The sequence below is a fragment of the Cydia pomonella genome, chromosome 6 (assembly GCF_033807575.1).
Source record: "Cydia pomonella isolate Wapato2018A chromosome 6, ilCydPomo1, whole genome shotgun sequence".
Classification (NCBI taxonomy): Eukaryota; Metazoa; Arthropoda; class Insecta; order Lepidoptera; family Tortricidae; genus Cydia; species Cydia pomonella.
In genome coordinates this window covers 9,036,162-9,053,861 of record NC_084708.1, presented here as the reverse complement: position 1 = coordinate 9,053,861, position 17,700 = coordinate 9,036,162, and the positions used below count along the sequence as shown (strand labels likewise).

The following is a 17,700-nucleotide window of genomic DNA, read 5'->3' as shown; positions in this document are numbered from 1 at the left end:
GGTATAATTAAAGAAAAACGAAGGAATGATATTATTACTTATATTAACTAGAAAACAACATTTTCACATTCTCTTAATTTTCTAAAATAATTAAGTTACGTATTCAAAATACGTATTTTTAAATAACCTTACTATTTTGAATAAGGGGCTTATGAAAAGGGATCACTGTATGAATTTCAAAATATAAAATATTACTAGTTTTAATTAGTCTCTCCACGAGTAGCACAAAAATAATATATTAAGAGTATAAAGCGATGTTCAACTTCATTTCTATCGTTTTTTTCAGTACCTGACAGCACAATAAGATTTAGTGTCAACAATTATGCACGTTTTCAACTACGAACATGTTTAAAAGAACCGAAACCCGTCATTACGTACATTATTTGCACTGAAATCGACGGCGACTGATTGCAAATTGCACCCAGATACTGGGGATTGGTTTTACTGTCCAATCCGATACAATGTTTAATTTTTTTTAATGGTGGTTTTCGATGCTACAAACGAGACGGTTTATTTACTTGTGTGAGTTTTGTTACAACTCGTGAGAAAATCGAGTGTAAATCAAGATTCAGGATGATCGTATATGTTAGTTGCCGTGAAAGTTGATATGCCATTTTCAAAATAAGGTAGATAATTTAAATTATCAAAATTGACAATGTTTATCCTAGTTTATGCGTTTCCGGTACTTTACATATCAACATTGTTCATTGTTGTTTAACTTCATTTTGCCATGCCAGGCCAAGCTAATTCGGACGTACACTGACACCAGAATTATATTTGAATTATGTTATTTTGTTACTGTGCGTCTCACCCGCGTCAATACATGTAAGGACAAGTACGAGTGAAATTCGCAATAAGTAAATAATATCATTCAAATATTATTCTGATTTCAGAGCACTTCCGAATTGGCCTGTAACCTGTAAGTCATTGTAAGATTATTATCTCCTAACCTAAACTTATGCGTAAGTATATGTGTACATTCATGTTCACTTGATAATTTCTACTAGAACATTCTACTTTTTAAAAGCTCCATCTAACGGAAAGTTCTACTTTTTGTACTTTTTAAGCATGATCCCTCATTAGCCTAAAAACGTTTTCAGTAAAAGCCAAATTCAACTACGATGCTTAATTCGAACTTTTTAATGGTAAACGGCGGCTTATAGCCATTTGTTAATTAGAGCATATTCAACTCTACTAATTGCATCTCATTTAAACAGCCTGCCCGCAATTAACCCACATTACTACCATTTTTACTTACTTCATTATATGAGAATTTTCCTTTGGGGATTTCGCGACCATATCCAACGAATATATATGAAAGAAAAAGTTATAAAATGGATATACATTTAAAAAACACAGATAGGTTATTAAGATGTATTATGGTAAACGCATCAAGATATGATTATTTCGTAATAAATATATCCAAAGTACATTGTTCTGTTTTATTAGTTTCATTACCATATTTAACCTATGATTATGCAGAGCTTTGTGCTCTATCCTCTATCGCAACAAACAACTCTTTCCTTTAGCCTGACTTTTCTGAATGCCACTTGCAATCATTTAAGCATTGCCGATTCTACGAGCTGGAGGATGACCGCCGACTCTTTTATTCTTGCCTATACCTCTCGCGTCGGATGTTGGTCCCTACGACAGTTTCTTCAAGTCTCTTTTTGTTGGGCTTAATTTATGAAATAATTGAAAAAATGTTTGTTTTGTGGATTTTAGCCTATTTTATTACTTAAATGTGATATTTATAAATGAATTAATATGCTAAACTTCCAAAAAATGTCTAAAAACATTTTATGTGACTGCGACGCCATATAAAAATTAACTTTCCTATGGCAGTTAACCATAACTGTCATGTCTGCAAAATGCTCGCTCGAGTGTGATGTATTTGGTATACAGCAAAATGCCCCATCGAGTGCGATGTATGGTCATAGAGACCATTTTTCGATCCGAGAGGTATAACTGCCTGACAAAACATTCCTCTTAGGTTTGGTAATAGTGTTTCCCCTGGCAATGAATGGTCTTGGTCTGTTAAATGGCTAACTTACCTTAAGGTCAATGTTGGGAAGACCGTCTAGAAGCTCTTTCGTCGCTTTTTACTCTTCCGTTGGTGTAGAGTACACTTTCAGGTCGGCAGAGCAAAAGGAGTGAAGCTCTTACTTTCTGACTGTGTCCGAGTAATGAACGAATACAAATAAGTTGCCCTATGTCGGTTATGCTCAAATTGATTAAGTATACAATGCTGATTTTGCGAACGGAATCGGAAGCAGTAGCTAGTATTTGCATTAAGGGAAATTCAGCAGGTGGTCTAAGTGTCCGGTTAATAACGCTCAACTCCTATCAATTAAGAAACAGTTCCGTAGGACAATTTGTCTAATCACAAGCTTTTACAAACCTTTGAGGCTTGAATCTATTTAAGTCACCCACAAAATGTCGACTCAATAGTCTGTGGAAAGATTTCTGACAGTTAAGACGGTTTTACATATTCTTCATATAAAAAGTAAAAGTTTACGCCCGAAATGAGGCCGTTAAGGCAAATAGATTGCTTCAAAGTTAATATGAAATTTTGGAAGTTACTTGCCGTTTGGCCTCCAAACGATTTGCAATCTTATTACCGTTACTATCAAATGTTTTTCACGGCGTTCATTCTTTTGAATAACTTATTAGCTACAGTAAATTTTATTTTCCTTCCGAGACAATTAGATATGTTTATAGACGAAATGATATTTTACTTCACAGAGCTAGCTGTGACATCCAAGTTTTTGACTTTTCTATTTATGCACGAAAAAATTGTGAAAATTTTGAGTGTGCTCGAGAGTGATATGTTTCAGCCTGAATCTGAAAATGGCTTAAAAACAATCGACAAAGCGAAAAAATTTAATGTGAGATATTTTAAAATAGTTGCAGCAGTGTCAGCAACTGCTCATATATCACATATAGTACCGCCAATATTACTGCATTTTATTTTACATGTAAAATTAGAACTCCCTGTGTGCAATTTTTCATTTTTATCTGATGATACTAAACAAAAATTTATTTACCCATTATATGAGTTTCAAGCCCTCTACATGCAATCTCAAGTGCTTTTTAATATCAGTATTGATACATTTTTTCTCGGTTTACTGATATACGCCATTGCCCAATTGGACATACTTAACGATAATTTTCGAAAAGTCACCGGCAAAAACCAAATAGTTACACGAGCTGATGATTCTATAGAACGAGCGGAGAAAGAAAACACAATAAAGAAATTAAACGATTCTATAATTCATTATGGTGAATTGTGGCAGTATGTGAACATATATACAGATTGTAAATTCAATACGGGCAATTTTTATATGTAATTGGCAGCAAATGAGCAGATGAGCCGCTTCATGGGAGGTAATCATCGCCGCCCATGCAACATCAGAGGAGTCACTTTTGCCAACCTTTGAGAACCCTGAATACATGCTTCTTGAATAACCCCATACATAGCGCAAGGGCAACACCTCAGAAGGCAGCTCATTTCACAACTTGCACGTTCTGAGCAAAAGCGAGTGAGATGCCCACTTGTTCTTGGTTTGCCACGTGTTGAGGAAGTAAGGATGAGCTTTGTTTCTTTGGCGTGAGGTGCGGTGATAAAAACGGGACGATGACACCAATTCAAAAAGTTTTTCAGAACATTCCCCATTGTACAGGCGGTAGAACAGGCACAGAGAGCCAACGTCTCTCCGAAGGGTGAGAGGTTCCAAAGCGACTGTGAGATCGGGATCATCAACAATACGAACTGCCCGACGTTGTATGTAGTCAAGTGGAACAGGTTGGTATTTCGATGCTCCAGAGATGAGAACAGTACTCAATAAGTGGTAGAATCTGCGCTTTGTGTAACGAAAGCCGGTGACCTGGTGTGAAGTTCTGTCTCGCTCTATTGAACACCCCGAGCTTCATAGAGGCCAGTTTAGCTTTGAGTTCCAAATGACCCCGAAACTGGACTTTGTTCGTAATGTCGACAGCGAGTATTCCGATACTCTTGGAGATGGTAAGGGGAATGTTCTCTTGTTCTCTCTGTACGGGAATGTTCTTGAAACTTGTGTCTTGCTGGGATTAAACTGGACGAGATTACGTTTACTCGCTCAAGAGACGCCTTGATTTCGGACACAAGTTGCACTCTGCATTCCAACACCTGCTCATGAGGGGCATCCGCTTATTTTTTTTCAAATCAAAATCAAATCGTTTATTTACCAAACCTTTTATACGAATTGACGTAACAGATTTAACTTAACATAAATTAGATTTTACAATTAAGCTAATATCCATCGGCCCCAAACTAAGCTCAGCCTGTATCTCGGGAACCGAGAAATCAATTCAAATTCAATATTCAAAATACATAGCAATCATTGATATGTATGATCTATGTATAAATCAATGAAGACATATAATTTACTCATGTAATCATGAACTTAAAAAAGATTTTTTAAGTTACACTTCAATATGACCTTGTAATTCATTTTTGAATATTTACCGAGCAGCAATGCACTGAAACCATTACGAGACATAACCCAAAGATTATCTTACAGACCATGTTGTGCTGACCCCACATAGTGTGGGATAAGGGCAGGAAGAAGAAAGTTTAATATTTCATGCCAAATTTTTTCACGCGTTTAAAAGTTTGCCCGTATTGAATTTACATACATACATTATTATTAATGAACCCTGCAAAAGAAAGGGAATCCCTGAGAAGTCGGTTTATAGGTCGAGCCTTAATGAAGCCCGTCACAGAAGGAGCGATAATATATATTAATAAGCAGAGATCGGCGTGGGTGATCTGTTTTTTATTATTAGTGTCATGTAGAGTTAATATGGATATGGAGTATCCATATATAAATATGAAAAGAAGACAAGACTGAATTGATTAAACTAAAATCAAAATAAAATAAAATTTTGACGACCGGTTTGGCCTAGTGGGTAGTGACCCTGCCTAAGAAGCTGATGGTCCCGGGTTCAAATCCTGGTAAGGGCATTTATTCGTGTTATGAGCATGGATATTTGTTCCTGAGTCATGGGTGTTTTCTATGAATTTAAGTATTTATAAATATTTATATATTATATATATCGTTGTCTAAGTACCCTCAACACAAGCCTTATTGAGCTTACTGTGGGACTTAGTCAATTTGTGTAATAATGTCCTATAATATTTATTTATTTATTTAAAATTCATGACAAAACGAGTGCTAAGCTTTTTTATTTACTGTGAATTTAATTTTCTGTGCTATTGTAATAAATAACTATAAGTTTTTCTATATTTTCAATTTTTATTTGTTTTGCCTTGAGTTTTATATCCATTTGTATATAGAATAAAACCGGCCAAGAGCATGTCGGGCCATGCTCAGTACTCTGAGCAACCCCCTACCCCTACCCTACTGGTTTCCGTAGTTACTCTTCCGTCACAATAAGCTAAACTGGAGCTTAAAGTATGGTAGATTGTTAACCAAGGGATGAACTGTGGGTGTAATGTAAGTCTTTTTACTATGAAGGGGAGATTTTTTGCGATAAATCAAAAACAGCTAAACTGATCATATCCGCTATAGTTTTCATTTAATGTCTTTCTTAAGCTCTACTTCCAAGATTTTTTTCATATTTTTTGGACCTATGGTTGGTTGGTATGGTTGAGGGGGGGGGAATATCAAGAAATGTTTGTTGAATACCTATTAGTTTTGAAAGACCTTTCCAGCGATATCCCACACTGTACACGGAGAAAAAAAATTACTAGGAACAAGTAAAAAATATTAATCATTAGTAAAATTTTAGTGAATCCCAGGACAAGGAGATTATACTCGTACTAACGGTGATAAACCAGTTTTACTAATAGTATTTACTAACGCCAAAAAAATTGTCCTTCTCGGAATAACAATACTGATTACTAAAAACAAGCAAACTTTTATTTGAATTCAATAATGTAACATACCTACTTGCTTTTAACATTAAATAGGAATAGTTTTTCTTATTTTTAGTAACTTTTTTATGGGTTTATTATACCTGTTACTAGGAATTATAAAAAAAGTCATGGAATTTATTAAGCCGAGAAGTTTTATCTAGTGTTTTGTTTCTTGGTTTTACTAATCCCATGACTAAAATTCACAATAGTTTGCTTGGAAACAATAAAGCAGCACTCTTATTTTCAGTAATATTTTTACTAGAAATTACAAATCTATAGAATAATTCATGGGATTCAGTAAGCTGCAATTTAATTTCAAGTAACCATAATTGCAATGTACAGATACGTCCGCACCTGAGCCTGATCCAAGCGATCCAAACGCTATCGATACACACCACACATATTTAGATCCCGTAAGGAACGATCACTTCTTACGTGATCTAAATTTGCGTGGCACGCTCCAATCGCGCTTGGATTGCTTGGATCAGGATCGGAGAGCCTTCCGCGAACCACGTTCGACGTGTTACCTCTCTGTCGCACTTGTAAAATCGTACGTAAGTGTGACACGTCGAACGTGGTTCGAGGTAAGCCCTCAGGTACGAGTGCTTCAGTAAATTGCAATTATGGTTACTTACATGTCACTGGCCCAATTTTACAGGTTTCTTAGTTATAAGTTCAACGTAGTTAAAATTAGACTTACTTAGTCATAGTGACATGACAACGTTAAAATTTCAAATCGTCAAAACTGAAACCTAGAACTGTAATATTGAGCTAGTGAAGTGACACTTGCATAGCTCTTCAGTATGCAGTTTTACAGGGTACAAGGAGCGAATTGTTTATATTTTGACAGCTACTATCTTCGAATCATAGGAAATGATAAATTAAATCTAAGTAAGGGCTGTATGAATGTAACAACGTGAATGCAATATGTAACTAGTAACTGTAAAAATAAAACAGGCAATTAAAGTTTGAATAAAATATCAAATATTAAGTAATTAAGTAACTTTATTTCAAGTTAAATGACAGTTCTTCATCTAGAATATATAATTAATTGAAGCAAACCTTGGCAAATTCAGACAAATCTACGGTAACGTTTGAATACAGTACTATTTATTATTACGTATTTAACAAAGGCATACGCATTTATAACGTATATATATTTTTTAGTTTTATCATTCTGTTATTTTAGAAGTTACAGAGGGTGGGGGGAACCACGACACATTTTACCACTTTGGAAGTGTCTCTCGCGCAAACTATTCAGTTTAGAAAAAAATGATATTAGAAACCTCAATATCATTTTTGAAGACCTATCCATAGATACCCCACATATTACATATTTTTGTGTGAAAATCTTAATGCGGTTCATAGAATACATCTACTTACCAAGTGTGAACAGTATAGCTCTTATAGTTTCGGAAAAAAGTGGCTGTGACATAAACGGACAGACAGACGGACAGGACGAATCTATAAGGGTTCCGTTTTTTGCCATTTGGCTACGGAACCCTAAAAATGGGGTACATACATATGTAGCTAAAGCGGAACTACGACGAAGTTCAGTTCTTCGTACGAAGGTTAGGATAGCTACAGTAATTGAAATTGTTCGTTATTTAATTCATACAATGTCCTTCGTACAAAAATCTCATTTAGTAATTGTCGAAGAATAGGGTAAGATCACCAACCGTCCTGCAGTGTCGTTCTCTCAACTATTATTGGGCTCAAATCAAAAGTGTATTAAAAGAGAAGAATGAAACAGCCAAACATTAACAGTTCGAGCAGGTGATGGGTTGATGCAGGCAAATATGAAAAACGGGTCCGTAAAAATCTGCCACTGAATGTGCTAGGAAGAAGCTACCTATCACCCCTACAGTAAAAAAAAGCTGTCAATTATTTAAATTAAAAGTCGCTTTTTATGTTAGTAATTCTAAACACCTTAGTTTTTCTCAATCGCATGAGTTTTTTTCATTAGAAATTTACAGTTTCATTTCGGTACACCCCTTATACCGTAAGATACTGACAAATTCCGACAGATATCTTATAGTCTAGCTAAGCAACACACACTCTAACGATACCAAAATATATATTGCTGTCTGTCTAGCACCTACATTGTGAGAGAAACGAAATATACCAAAATGTATCGTAATATACCGAGCTATAATATCGCAAGGTATCTTAAGATGCATTGCTATAAGATATCCTAAGAGATATCCTAAGATTATAGCTTCGTGTGTGGACTCCATCAAATGATACGTAAAATATATCATAAGATGCCTTCCTATAAGATAGGTACCTATCTTTTGGTACATTATCGCTCCGTCTGTAACGGGATTTAAATAGGGCTATCAAAAGGCGAATCAGGCTTCTCCTTTTGCGTGGTGGCACATATAGTTGTGTTAAGGTTTGCTATAGCGATTAAAAAAGGTTTCATGCTTGTTCGGTGAAAAAAAAAAACATTTTGAGCATATTTAAGAAAATTGCTTAAGTTAATTCATAATTATTTTGCACTCTGTACATTTCTTACAGTAATAATTGTCTTTTATGTCAAAAAAAATAATTTCAGAAATAGCAAATTTAAGAGGCAGTTTCTTTTTTTATAACATTATATAATCACTCATTTCAGAAAAATCCATATTGTATTAGTAAATTATTACCTCATTTTTAAACAGGTTCTGTTTCTTGGTTCAAGATGTATTTAGTATAACACTGTTCGTGCAATTCAGTGTGGCTTCTTGTATAATTTGCGTCGTCCTGTTCAGATTCACATTGGTACGTACATAAATAATCAAAGCAGTGCGCTATTTGTCTCTGCCTGTGTGTATATCGATCAATTTGTGAATTTTACTAAATTTCTCTCTCATCTCAACAGCCGGCGCCATGGCAGTACTTCATATTTTTGGGATCGTATATGTTCATTATGATCCTTCAAATTTTAGTACCCTGTTGGTTCGGCACCCGAATTCAGGATAAGGTATTTATATTTTTAGGTTTACATAGCCAAAATGGTAAAAATCCTTATAGTTTCGTTATGTCCGCCTGTCTGTCTGTCCGTAGGTATGTCACAGCCAATTTACTCGTAAACTATAAGCTATATTTTAATGAAATTTGAAGCACCTAGTTGAGAAATGAAAATAAAAATGTATATTTTACAGATCATATGAACCATAAAGTTAAAAAACCTGTAGAAATGCACATCGTTCGATAGGTATTTCAAAACAACTTTTATGTTTTGGAAAAGTTCTTTGCTTATGTGAATACTTGAAAATAATTGCTTCGAAAATGTAGAAAAATGTGTCTCCTCTAATACCTATATAATTACATATGAACGAGTCGTACAAAAATAAAAACTTAAGGTAGTATTTATTAATAAATACTTTCCACGAATTTGAACATGACTTTTTAGTAAAATTTCGTAAGTGCCGCAAAGTACGCCCTTTTGCTTGAATGACTTTTTCATATCGAATACGATACCACTGCCACTATTATATAATCTGTGCCACTACTAATAAGTATGGAACCCTTCATTACGCATCGCCCGACCGTCGCGTGGTAATGCTGCCTGCTGCTTGCGGTCGACATCATATTGATTCGAATTATGAACTGTGGCGGTGTGTACGAGTATTGCGGTCGGACTGCGTTGCCTGCCTCCGTGATAGGAACGTATTTTTTAAATAATAAAAAAACCATGAAAACTTGCAATGCCACTGCGGTTGACGACGAGCGCAAAGCCGCTTTGCTGCTATACAATTTTAAGCGCACACTGAATGTAATCTTATCTACGTACTCTTTCAATTTTAATTGGATGAGCTGTACCGTTGTATGGATAAAATAGTATACGTTCCGACCATTACGAACTAGGTACACGTAGACAGCAAAGCAATAACAAAACTAGAAGCACTTTACAGTCGTTTACATTCGACTTCACTTTGCTCTTATCTACTTAAAACATCGCCATAGACAAATAAACCCTTTTATTTTAGAGTCAACAGCTATCCCAGGCCGTGTACGATTGCGACTGGACAGCTGAGTCTCGCTACTTTAAGAGCAGTCTGCGGCTCTTCGTGGAGCGCGCCAACAAACCTCTCTCGATAACGGCCGGGAAAATGTTTCCACTCTCGCTTACCACTTTCACTTCTGTGAGTTGAAAACAACTATATTTTACCCATTACCAGATCTTTCGAACTTGCACAATACATTCAGAATGGAGTACAAAAACCGGAGTTCTTCACTGAATACTTAAGATTCATTTAAATAATACTCGGAAAAGGATGAACTATTTTTTTATGTAAATGAGTACATAGTATAGTATTACATAGGTGTGTATGCAAAGTGACTAAAACATGTATGTTTTTTTCAGATTATGAATTCTTCGTACTCATTCTTCACTTTGCTGCGTCACATGCAATCTCGCCAAAATTAGATCTGTATCGTACGAGTATTAAAATTTTGACAGGTACCTATTCACGCCATTTATTACAAAATGTAATCAATTTCAGTGTAAAGTTGACTCAGTATAAATTTAGTTAAAATTAAGGTCTCCGCTAAAACATCAAACCAGTGACAAAAGGTAGCACGAATTCGGTTACTTACTTAAAATTTCAAAGCTTTATTAATTTCACCCTGGCTCGGCATATTGATTCTAATTAGAATGCTGAAAGTGAACTCGAGGTCCGCAAATTATTTTTGATTGATGGATTTAAGATGAAATTGTGAAATACGAGTATGTATTCAGCGGTGTTCATGGTAAAGTTTGTATTGAATCGTGTTAATAAGTCAAGAAGGGCGATTCTATGTTGGCATATTTTAAACAAACTGTTATTAGCATCTACGTACGCATTTTTTCTCATTTATGTGTAAGTATGTTATAAATGATTGTGCACTGCTTTATAATAAGTACGTATGGCTACAACTCTACCCTGATTTATGGACAAATAATATACGTAACTAATAAATGAATATACTTAACGTCTTTGCATTTTATTACAATGGGTCGTCCGTAAAACAAATTGAGGAACTTCAATCATTACGTACCGAAAAGAGAGTAAGTACGAAACAAATGAATAAATGGCAATCTCTTGTGGAAAAACACTTTTTCTCGGCATTGTACCAGACGTCACACACAAGCACCAGGACAATGGCCCAGCAGTTAGCCAGTGGCAGTAATAAGGCGTGTTTTTGCGAACAGACAACGAAAAAAGGAAACAATGATTTTGGCCGTGACTAGATAAATAAGATGTCGGGACGTGACGAGGGTACTGGTACAGTTTTTATGGAATCTTTCAGTGGGTGTAGCGTATGCCGCGATCCACCTGCTTCTCTTTGTTTAGGCCTTTGAATACATTGTTAATGCATGGATTGGGTATAATGCCGCGTACGAAGGTCAGGCCCAGACCCGATGCGACCTATGTAAAGTGTCGACTGGGGACGCGTGATCTGGTGGATGTGACTGTAGGAAATATTGCTGAGTAAGCAAACACGAATAGTTAAGGTCCGTGGATATTGGCACTTGTACGCTATCTGGTTAGGAGATGATGACCTCGTTGCAAAAAATGAGTGTATTCATATTTTATTATACACAATAAAATAGGTACATATGTTTTTGTCTGATTGTTACAATGTAGATTTTCTTAAACTTGACCTAGCCCGTGATCTTGATCGCTAACAATATTCAGATTTTAAATCTGTTATCTACGGTTATTTTATTTTTATTTTACTTAATTTAAATATGAAACAAACGGTCATACAAAAAAATATTATTACAGTTTCTTATCTTAATCTAGACCTATAGTTTCCATGTTTGTTAAACATATCTTTATATAGAAGCACGAAAAGTACCTATCTACGTTTAGGTTCAGCTAAATAGTAAGAGGTTACACAGAATTTGAGAAATCAGATTTACAAAACACTCAGTGAAAAGCACAATGTAATACACGTTCTACGTTTATAACAACTTTTGAATAACTATGAAGTATCGACAAACATGACATAATAATACTTATTATATACGCGTTAAGATTTATATGCTACTAGTCTTGAATACTCTTTTCAATGAACTCATGGTACAATTAAATATGTCTACATTTTTTACAATGTTATGATCATTATAGAGGGCACATGCTCGTTTAATAAACATATTTTTAGAATAGTTAGTTCTACTACATGGAATGGAGAATAAATGCTTGTATCTGGGACGACATCGGCGCTCTTTATTACCTGGAACTCTTATACATATGTCTTTCAACAAGCTAGGGGCATCAATATACCCATTTATTATTTTAAATAATAGAACAGAATCAACGCAGTCTCTCCGACACTCTAGTGACTGCATTTTATGACGGTTTAAGGATTCCACATAATCTTTGTATTCAATACCACATTTAAAATCAAGGGATTTTAGGAACTTTTTTTGTAATCGCTCTATCCTGTCAATATGAATGCTGTAATGGGGTTTCCAAACCGCACATGCGAACTCAAGCCGACTTCGTACATAACTGTTATAAAGAATTTTAAGTGTTAATGTATTCCTGAAAGGTTTACCAATTCGCAGGATCATACCTAATTGTTTAAAAGACTTAGCTAAGATGGAATCGATATGAGGTATAAATGATAATTTCTCGTCAATGACTACCCCAAGGTCACGAATCTCCCTTACTCTTACCAGGTCCTGGTTACATAATTTGTAATTAAAGTAAGACGGTATTTTTTTTCTAGTAAAACTAATTGTATTACATTTTTCTATGTTTAAAAACAAATTATTCTCTCTACAGAAGCGCTCAAAATTACATAGATCATTTTGTAACAGTTCGCAATCAGAAGAATTACGAATAACTTTATAGATTTTTGCATCGTCTGCATAAAGAAGAACGTGAGAGTGGGATATACATTTTACGATATCGTTTATATATAACGTAAACAATAGAGGCCCCAAATGGGAGCCTTGGGGGACGCCTGAGCTGATAAATTTGCTTTGAGAGATAAACCCTGATACTACCACCGACAGTGTGCGATTTTCTACATATGACTTAATCCAACGAAACAAATCACCGTGTATACCGAGTTCCCAAAGCTTGCATAATAAGGTATAGTGACATATTTTGTCAAATGCTTTGGAAAAATCGGTATACACGGCGTCCACAGATAATCCATCATCCATAGCTTGTAATATGTCATTCGTGAAGGTTAACAAATTTGTATCAACTGAACGGCCTCTGTAGAACCCATGCTGATTGGGTATTATGACATGAAATAAAAGCCTCGGTTTTGAGTTGTTGTTAAAGCATCTCGTTCGCCCTTATATTGTAATATTTGTTATTGTTATAGTTTCTATTTTTCAAACTCTTTGGTTACGGTGACAAGTGTCACCTGCATATAATGTATAACCTAAAAACGCCTAATCTCGCAAAATCGAATGGAGATGACATCTGTCAGCGTACCCTTTCTGTTTGAAAAATACTATAAAGTCGTATCAAAAGAGAAACTGGTTTGTACAATTTGCCATTTGATTGAAATACAACTGATATTTGTGATATTTCTTCAATGTATTAAATAATATTTTTTAAAACAAATTGATAAATCGAATGATCGTATTTTAGTTTCACTATAATTATATAGTGAAACTAAAATACGATCATTCGATTTATCAATTTGTTTTAAAAAATATTATTTAAAAAAACATAATATATTAATATTATGTTTTTTTGGACAAGATGGAGCTACGAAATCATAACACGTATAGCTTTCACAGCTTACGCCGTAGTCGTCCGTAGCTTATAAAACCGCATACGAGTATGTAACGACAACTGAACGCGGCTTACGTCAAACGTATAATATTGAGTGTCGGCCCTGTTCGAAGAATGAGATACGATAACGTTAAGTTCTGGTTTAGATAAGTTCTCATTTAGATATCGTTTGTATGTCGTATAATTGACAGGAGCAACACGATTCGAGCAACCAATGTCACTTTGACGTTAGAAATATCGTTGATAGATTTTATTGGAATCACAGCGGAATCGAAATAAACGTTTTTGACATGTCGTTTAGTTGTCGATCTTATATAGGTCTTTCCAAGATTTTTAACGTGTCTTAATCATTCTTCGAATCGGGCCGTGTGAATATAGCAATGATTTAATAATTTCACGATTTTTCACATTTTTAATTACGAAAATAACACTTCATCGCGTTAAATTAAGTTTTAAAATAATCTCCGACATTTCGAGGACAGCATTGTCCCCGTGGTCTCGGAGTAAGACTGGATAAAGTTGACATGAACATCTAGCTGCGTGCTCCTAACCGTAGGCATTAAAACTCTATTTTGACGAAACATTACCTTGAAACTTTGCCCTTACCATATCCTCCAATGTACACAACCATATGATTCCGTCTACGGTAAAAAAACACTCCTACTTTGATAGAGTCCACCGTCCACGACGTGAAGTAGGTCGACCAATAATTACAGAACCGATTGCAATATTTCCATTCGTAAACATCGACAGGAATAAAGAATAAAAATGGCGCCCGCACACGTCCTTCCGGCTGCAAACGATGATTTAGTGGCTATCCCTGGATTTATAGAGCGGCGCGGCCCGCCCAGCGACTTCAATGAATAATAAATTGAAGATCTTTTTCGATATTATTGATACTTCGGGTTTCTTCGTGTGATCTATGCACGGGCGCGAATTGAAACCCTTTTATTAAAACATATATTACAGGACGCGGCCCGCTGGTGACACTGAATAATACGCTCCTTGTTGCTACTATTCTTTGCAGACTCCTTTTATTTTGGGCTTTATTAGCTACGCTAGGATTATTTATAGCGATTGTCTAAACTTACTTATACTTACTCATGTAATATTCTTGTACGTTCGCGTATGACGATATTAGACGATTTGACTGTTTTTATTGACATGAGTACGTCTGACATCTAATCCTACGACCATCACCAGTTTAACACTGACATATTCACTGAGATGTATAGAAAGTAAGTTACGCACACGTTAGCGAGTATGTCAGTTTGACACTGCTGAGTACATAATCATGTAATTGGAGATTGAATAACTGAAGTTCGTACACTTATTATTACATACACACTTTAAATCTTCTGTCAAGTCAAAGTTAGACATAAAACATTTTCAGTGCTGAAACTGGACGTCAAAAATGGGGAACAAGTGTAGGTAATATAAGTAGAACCATTTTTTTTATTCCGCTACCTAAAGGTTGTCAGGAAGAGATCGCTTTTTAGCGATAAGATCGCCTGTTGTTTACCTCTTCGTTATGTGTTGTATTATTAGTACTGTTTCTGTATTGAGGTGTGCAATAAAGAGTATTTGTATTGTATTGTATTTGTATTGTAGAAGAACTGACGACGATCTTTTATAATGCATGTAACGGGGGAAATTGAGGGGTGTTTATTGCATTGCGCCCGTAATAGTACATTACTATAGAGGCCGGGAAACGTAGGGTTGCATTGCAGGCCAAGTAGATATATATACGCGGATAGAGATACGCGGCCGGCAACCCCGTTTCTCGCCGAAATATGTATAGTGCTTTTCTCAAACTTGCAATTAAAACAAAAAATTGTAGTCGATTTGTTTTGTGGCGACCTACTCGGCTCGCCACTCTACCAGCGGTGTACAACCTCACGCGCGTAAGTCCGCGCCGCGCGCCTGCGCGATGCGCCACCGCCGTTGCTTAGCAACGAATATGGACAACAAATCACCGTACCAAGCTAACTGAAGCTAGTTGATGGTTGGATGCCAAGACGTTGTGTCACAATTTGACGTTAAAAAACAAAAGAAGGTTGCTTTACAGTCCTAGGTGTGTAAGGCAGTATGAAATTCCTTTACATATCATCTTCACTCATGCCACCTGATATGTAGTATTTCCGGACCTAATTTGCCGTAAGTCGTGTCATCATATCATAGCAAGTTTGAGAAAAAAATTATGCGGTAGCATTTGCTAAGTCTAGTTTTGTGATGTGATTTGTTATGTGATGACATTTAATGATTAAAAGAGTACCTAATTACCTTGACTATATTAAGTTATAGGTATTGCAGTATGAGCCGTTTTGGTATACTACGAGTACATCAGTGGCAAACAAGCGTATGTACGCAAGCAACTCCAGAGGAGTTACATGCGTGTCGCCAACCCTAACACTCCGCACCCTTTTTTTCTTTTGCGTTTCGCATACCACCCAGACGCGGGGACGGGCCTGGGATGGTTATGTGGGACTCTCATATAGGCTGATGAGACCCATGGTTTACCCACTAAAACCCCTCTGTTGCCGCCTCAGTGCTATAGGGCCAGGTCCCAGGAACGCCGAAGTACTCTTCCGCAACCTCGCCAGCGGCCGTCCGGACTCGGACTCAACTCGTGGGGGAATATATATCACCCCTCCACCTCAGTGGGCGCGTTGATCATGCATCGCGCCCGCCTGCGCAGGGACCCTTGTGTAGGCGGCAGACGTCCCCGAGCCTGCTGCCCACAGGAACCCTTATGGGGGTAATTGGCGGTCGTATGCCAACCGCCTTCGCCCGACACGTTTGCGGCGCATTGGCTGGGAAGCCGGATCTTCCTCCCTGCCGCGCTCCGCCGCCTCCTTCTGCGCCATCACGTCCTCGAAGAAGGAGGCCGTAGCCACCCATGGCCTCTCCCCACCAAGCATGGCTTTCACCATCGCTGGCAAGGAAAGGTCGCTCCCCACTATGGCCACGAGTGCGGCCCGCTGCTCTGCCCACGCCGGGCACACCGCCAACGTGTGTAGCGCCGTGTCTTCGGCGTCGCCGCAGTCGTGGCACTGCATCGTCGGTTCCCGTCTCGCCCTCCTACACAGGTATCTCCCGAAGCAACCATGCCCCGAAAGGACCTGAGTAAGGTGGAAGGAGAGGAACCCCCCTTTCTTTTGACCCATCGCTCCAGAACGGGTCGAATAGCTTCGACGGTCCAGTGGCCGGCACTTGGCGCCTCCAACCTTTCTTTCTACTTCTGGAAGAGCACTCGACGGGAGTCAAGTCTCCAAATCGTTGAACTCTGGCAACCTTACTGGCAGGCACACAACAGTATGAGTAAGGTCTAGTGTTATTTGGCTGCGGTTTTCTGTATGGTGGAGGGAGGTACTTCCCCAGTTGGGCTCTGCTCTAGATCTGGAATGACATCCGCTGTGCTGTGTCCTACCACACAAAGCAAGATGACATTCACAGTGCCCATACCTCTCTTTTAGTCTCTCGTTTACAGATGGACACCCACTTTATGAATAAATTAATTAAAATAATGTGTCCATGCAATTATGCATCTCACTGTACAAATGCCCGACTTGGACTCAAAGACTTTAGTATTAATTTAATGATCCTCGCAATAAAGAGACTCTATCACCTGATCCATTAAAAATGTACATCATTTGTAATCGTCCATCGATGCTTGACTCGAAAAAGTCTTTCTAGTATATCTAGGGGTTAACTATACCAACTGTATAGTCAGCTGCATAGATAGCTAACCCCCCATGCAAACAAATTTCTATGCAGGGGGTCAGTTATCTCTGCAGCTGACTGCACTAATTCTCTAACAGTAATCTAGTTAAATGTTAATTCTAGGCCACCTTCCTCCGACAACTTGCTGAAGTTGTAGTCGAGTCTAAGTCAAAGAGTGGAACACTTACTTGTACTCGGCAGTGGATTCGCCGAGCTAATTCGAAGGCTGCCGTAGTTTGAGTTGCCGTCTTTGGTTAATTCAGCTAAGACAGATAAAGCAGTATCAAGATTAATCACTCAACTCCGAATTGGTTACTTGATAGT

General features: G+C 37.2%; 1 protein-coding gene across 1 annotated transcript; it reads left to right on the top strand.

Moving 5' to 3' along the window:
- The first annotated feature begins 1,899 nt into the window (after positions 1-1,899).
- Positions 1,900-10,879, top strand: LOC133518880 (odorant receptor 43a-like). Its single transcript, XM_061852644.1, has 5 exons — positions 1,900-3,295; positions 8,584-8,683; positions 8,784-8,885; positions 9,895-10,050; positions 10,272-10,879. Exons 1-5 carry the CDS (start codon positions 2,526-2,528, stop codon positions 10,332-10,334), a joined length of 1,191 nt encoding a protein of 396 aa, XP_061708628.1. The 5' UTR covers positions 1,900-2,525; the 3' UTR covers positions 10,335-10,879.
- The last annotated feature ends 6,821 nt before the right edge of the window (positions 10,880-17,700 follow it).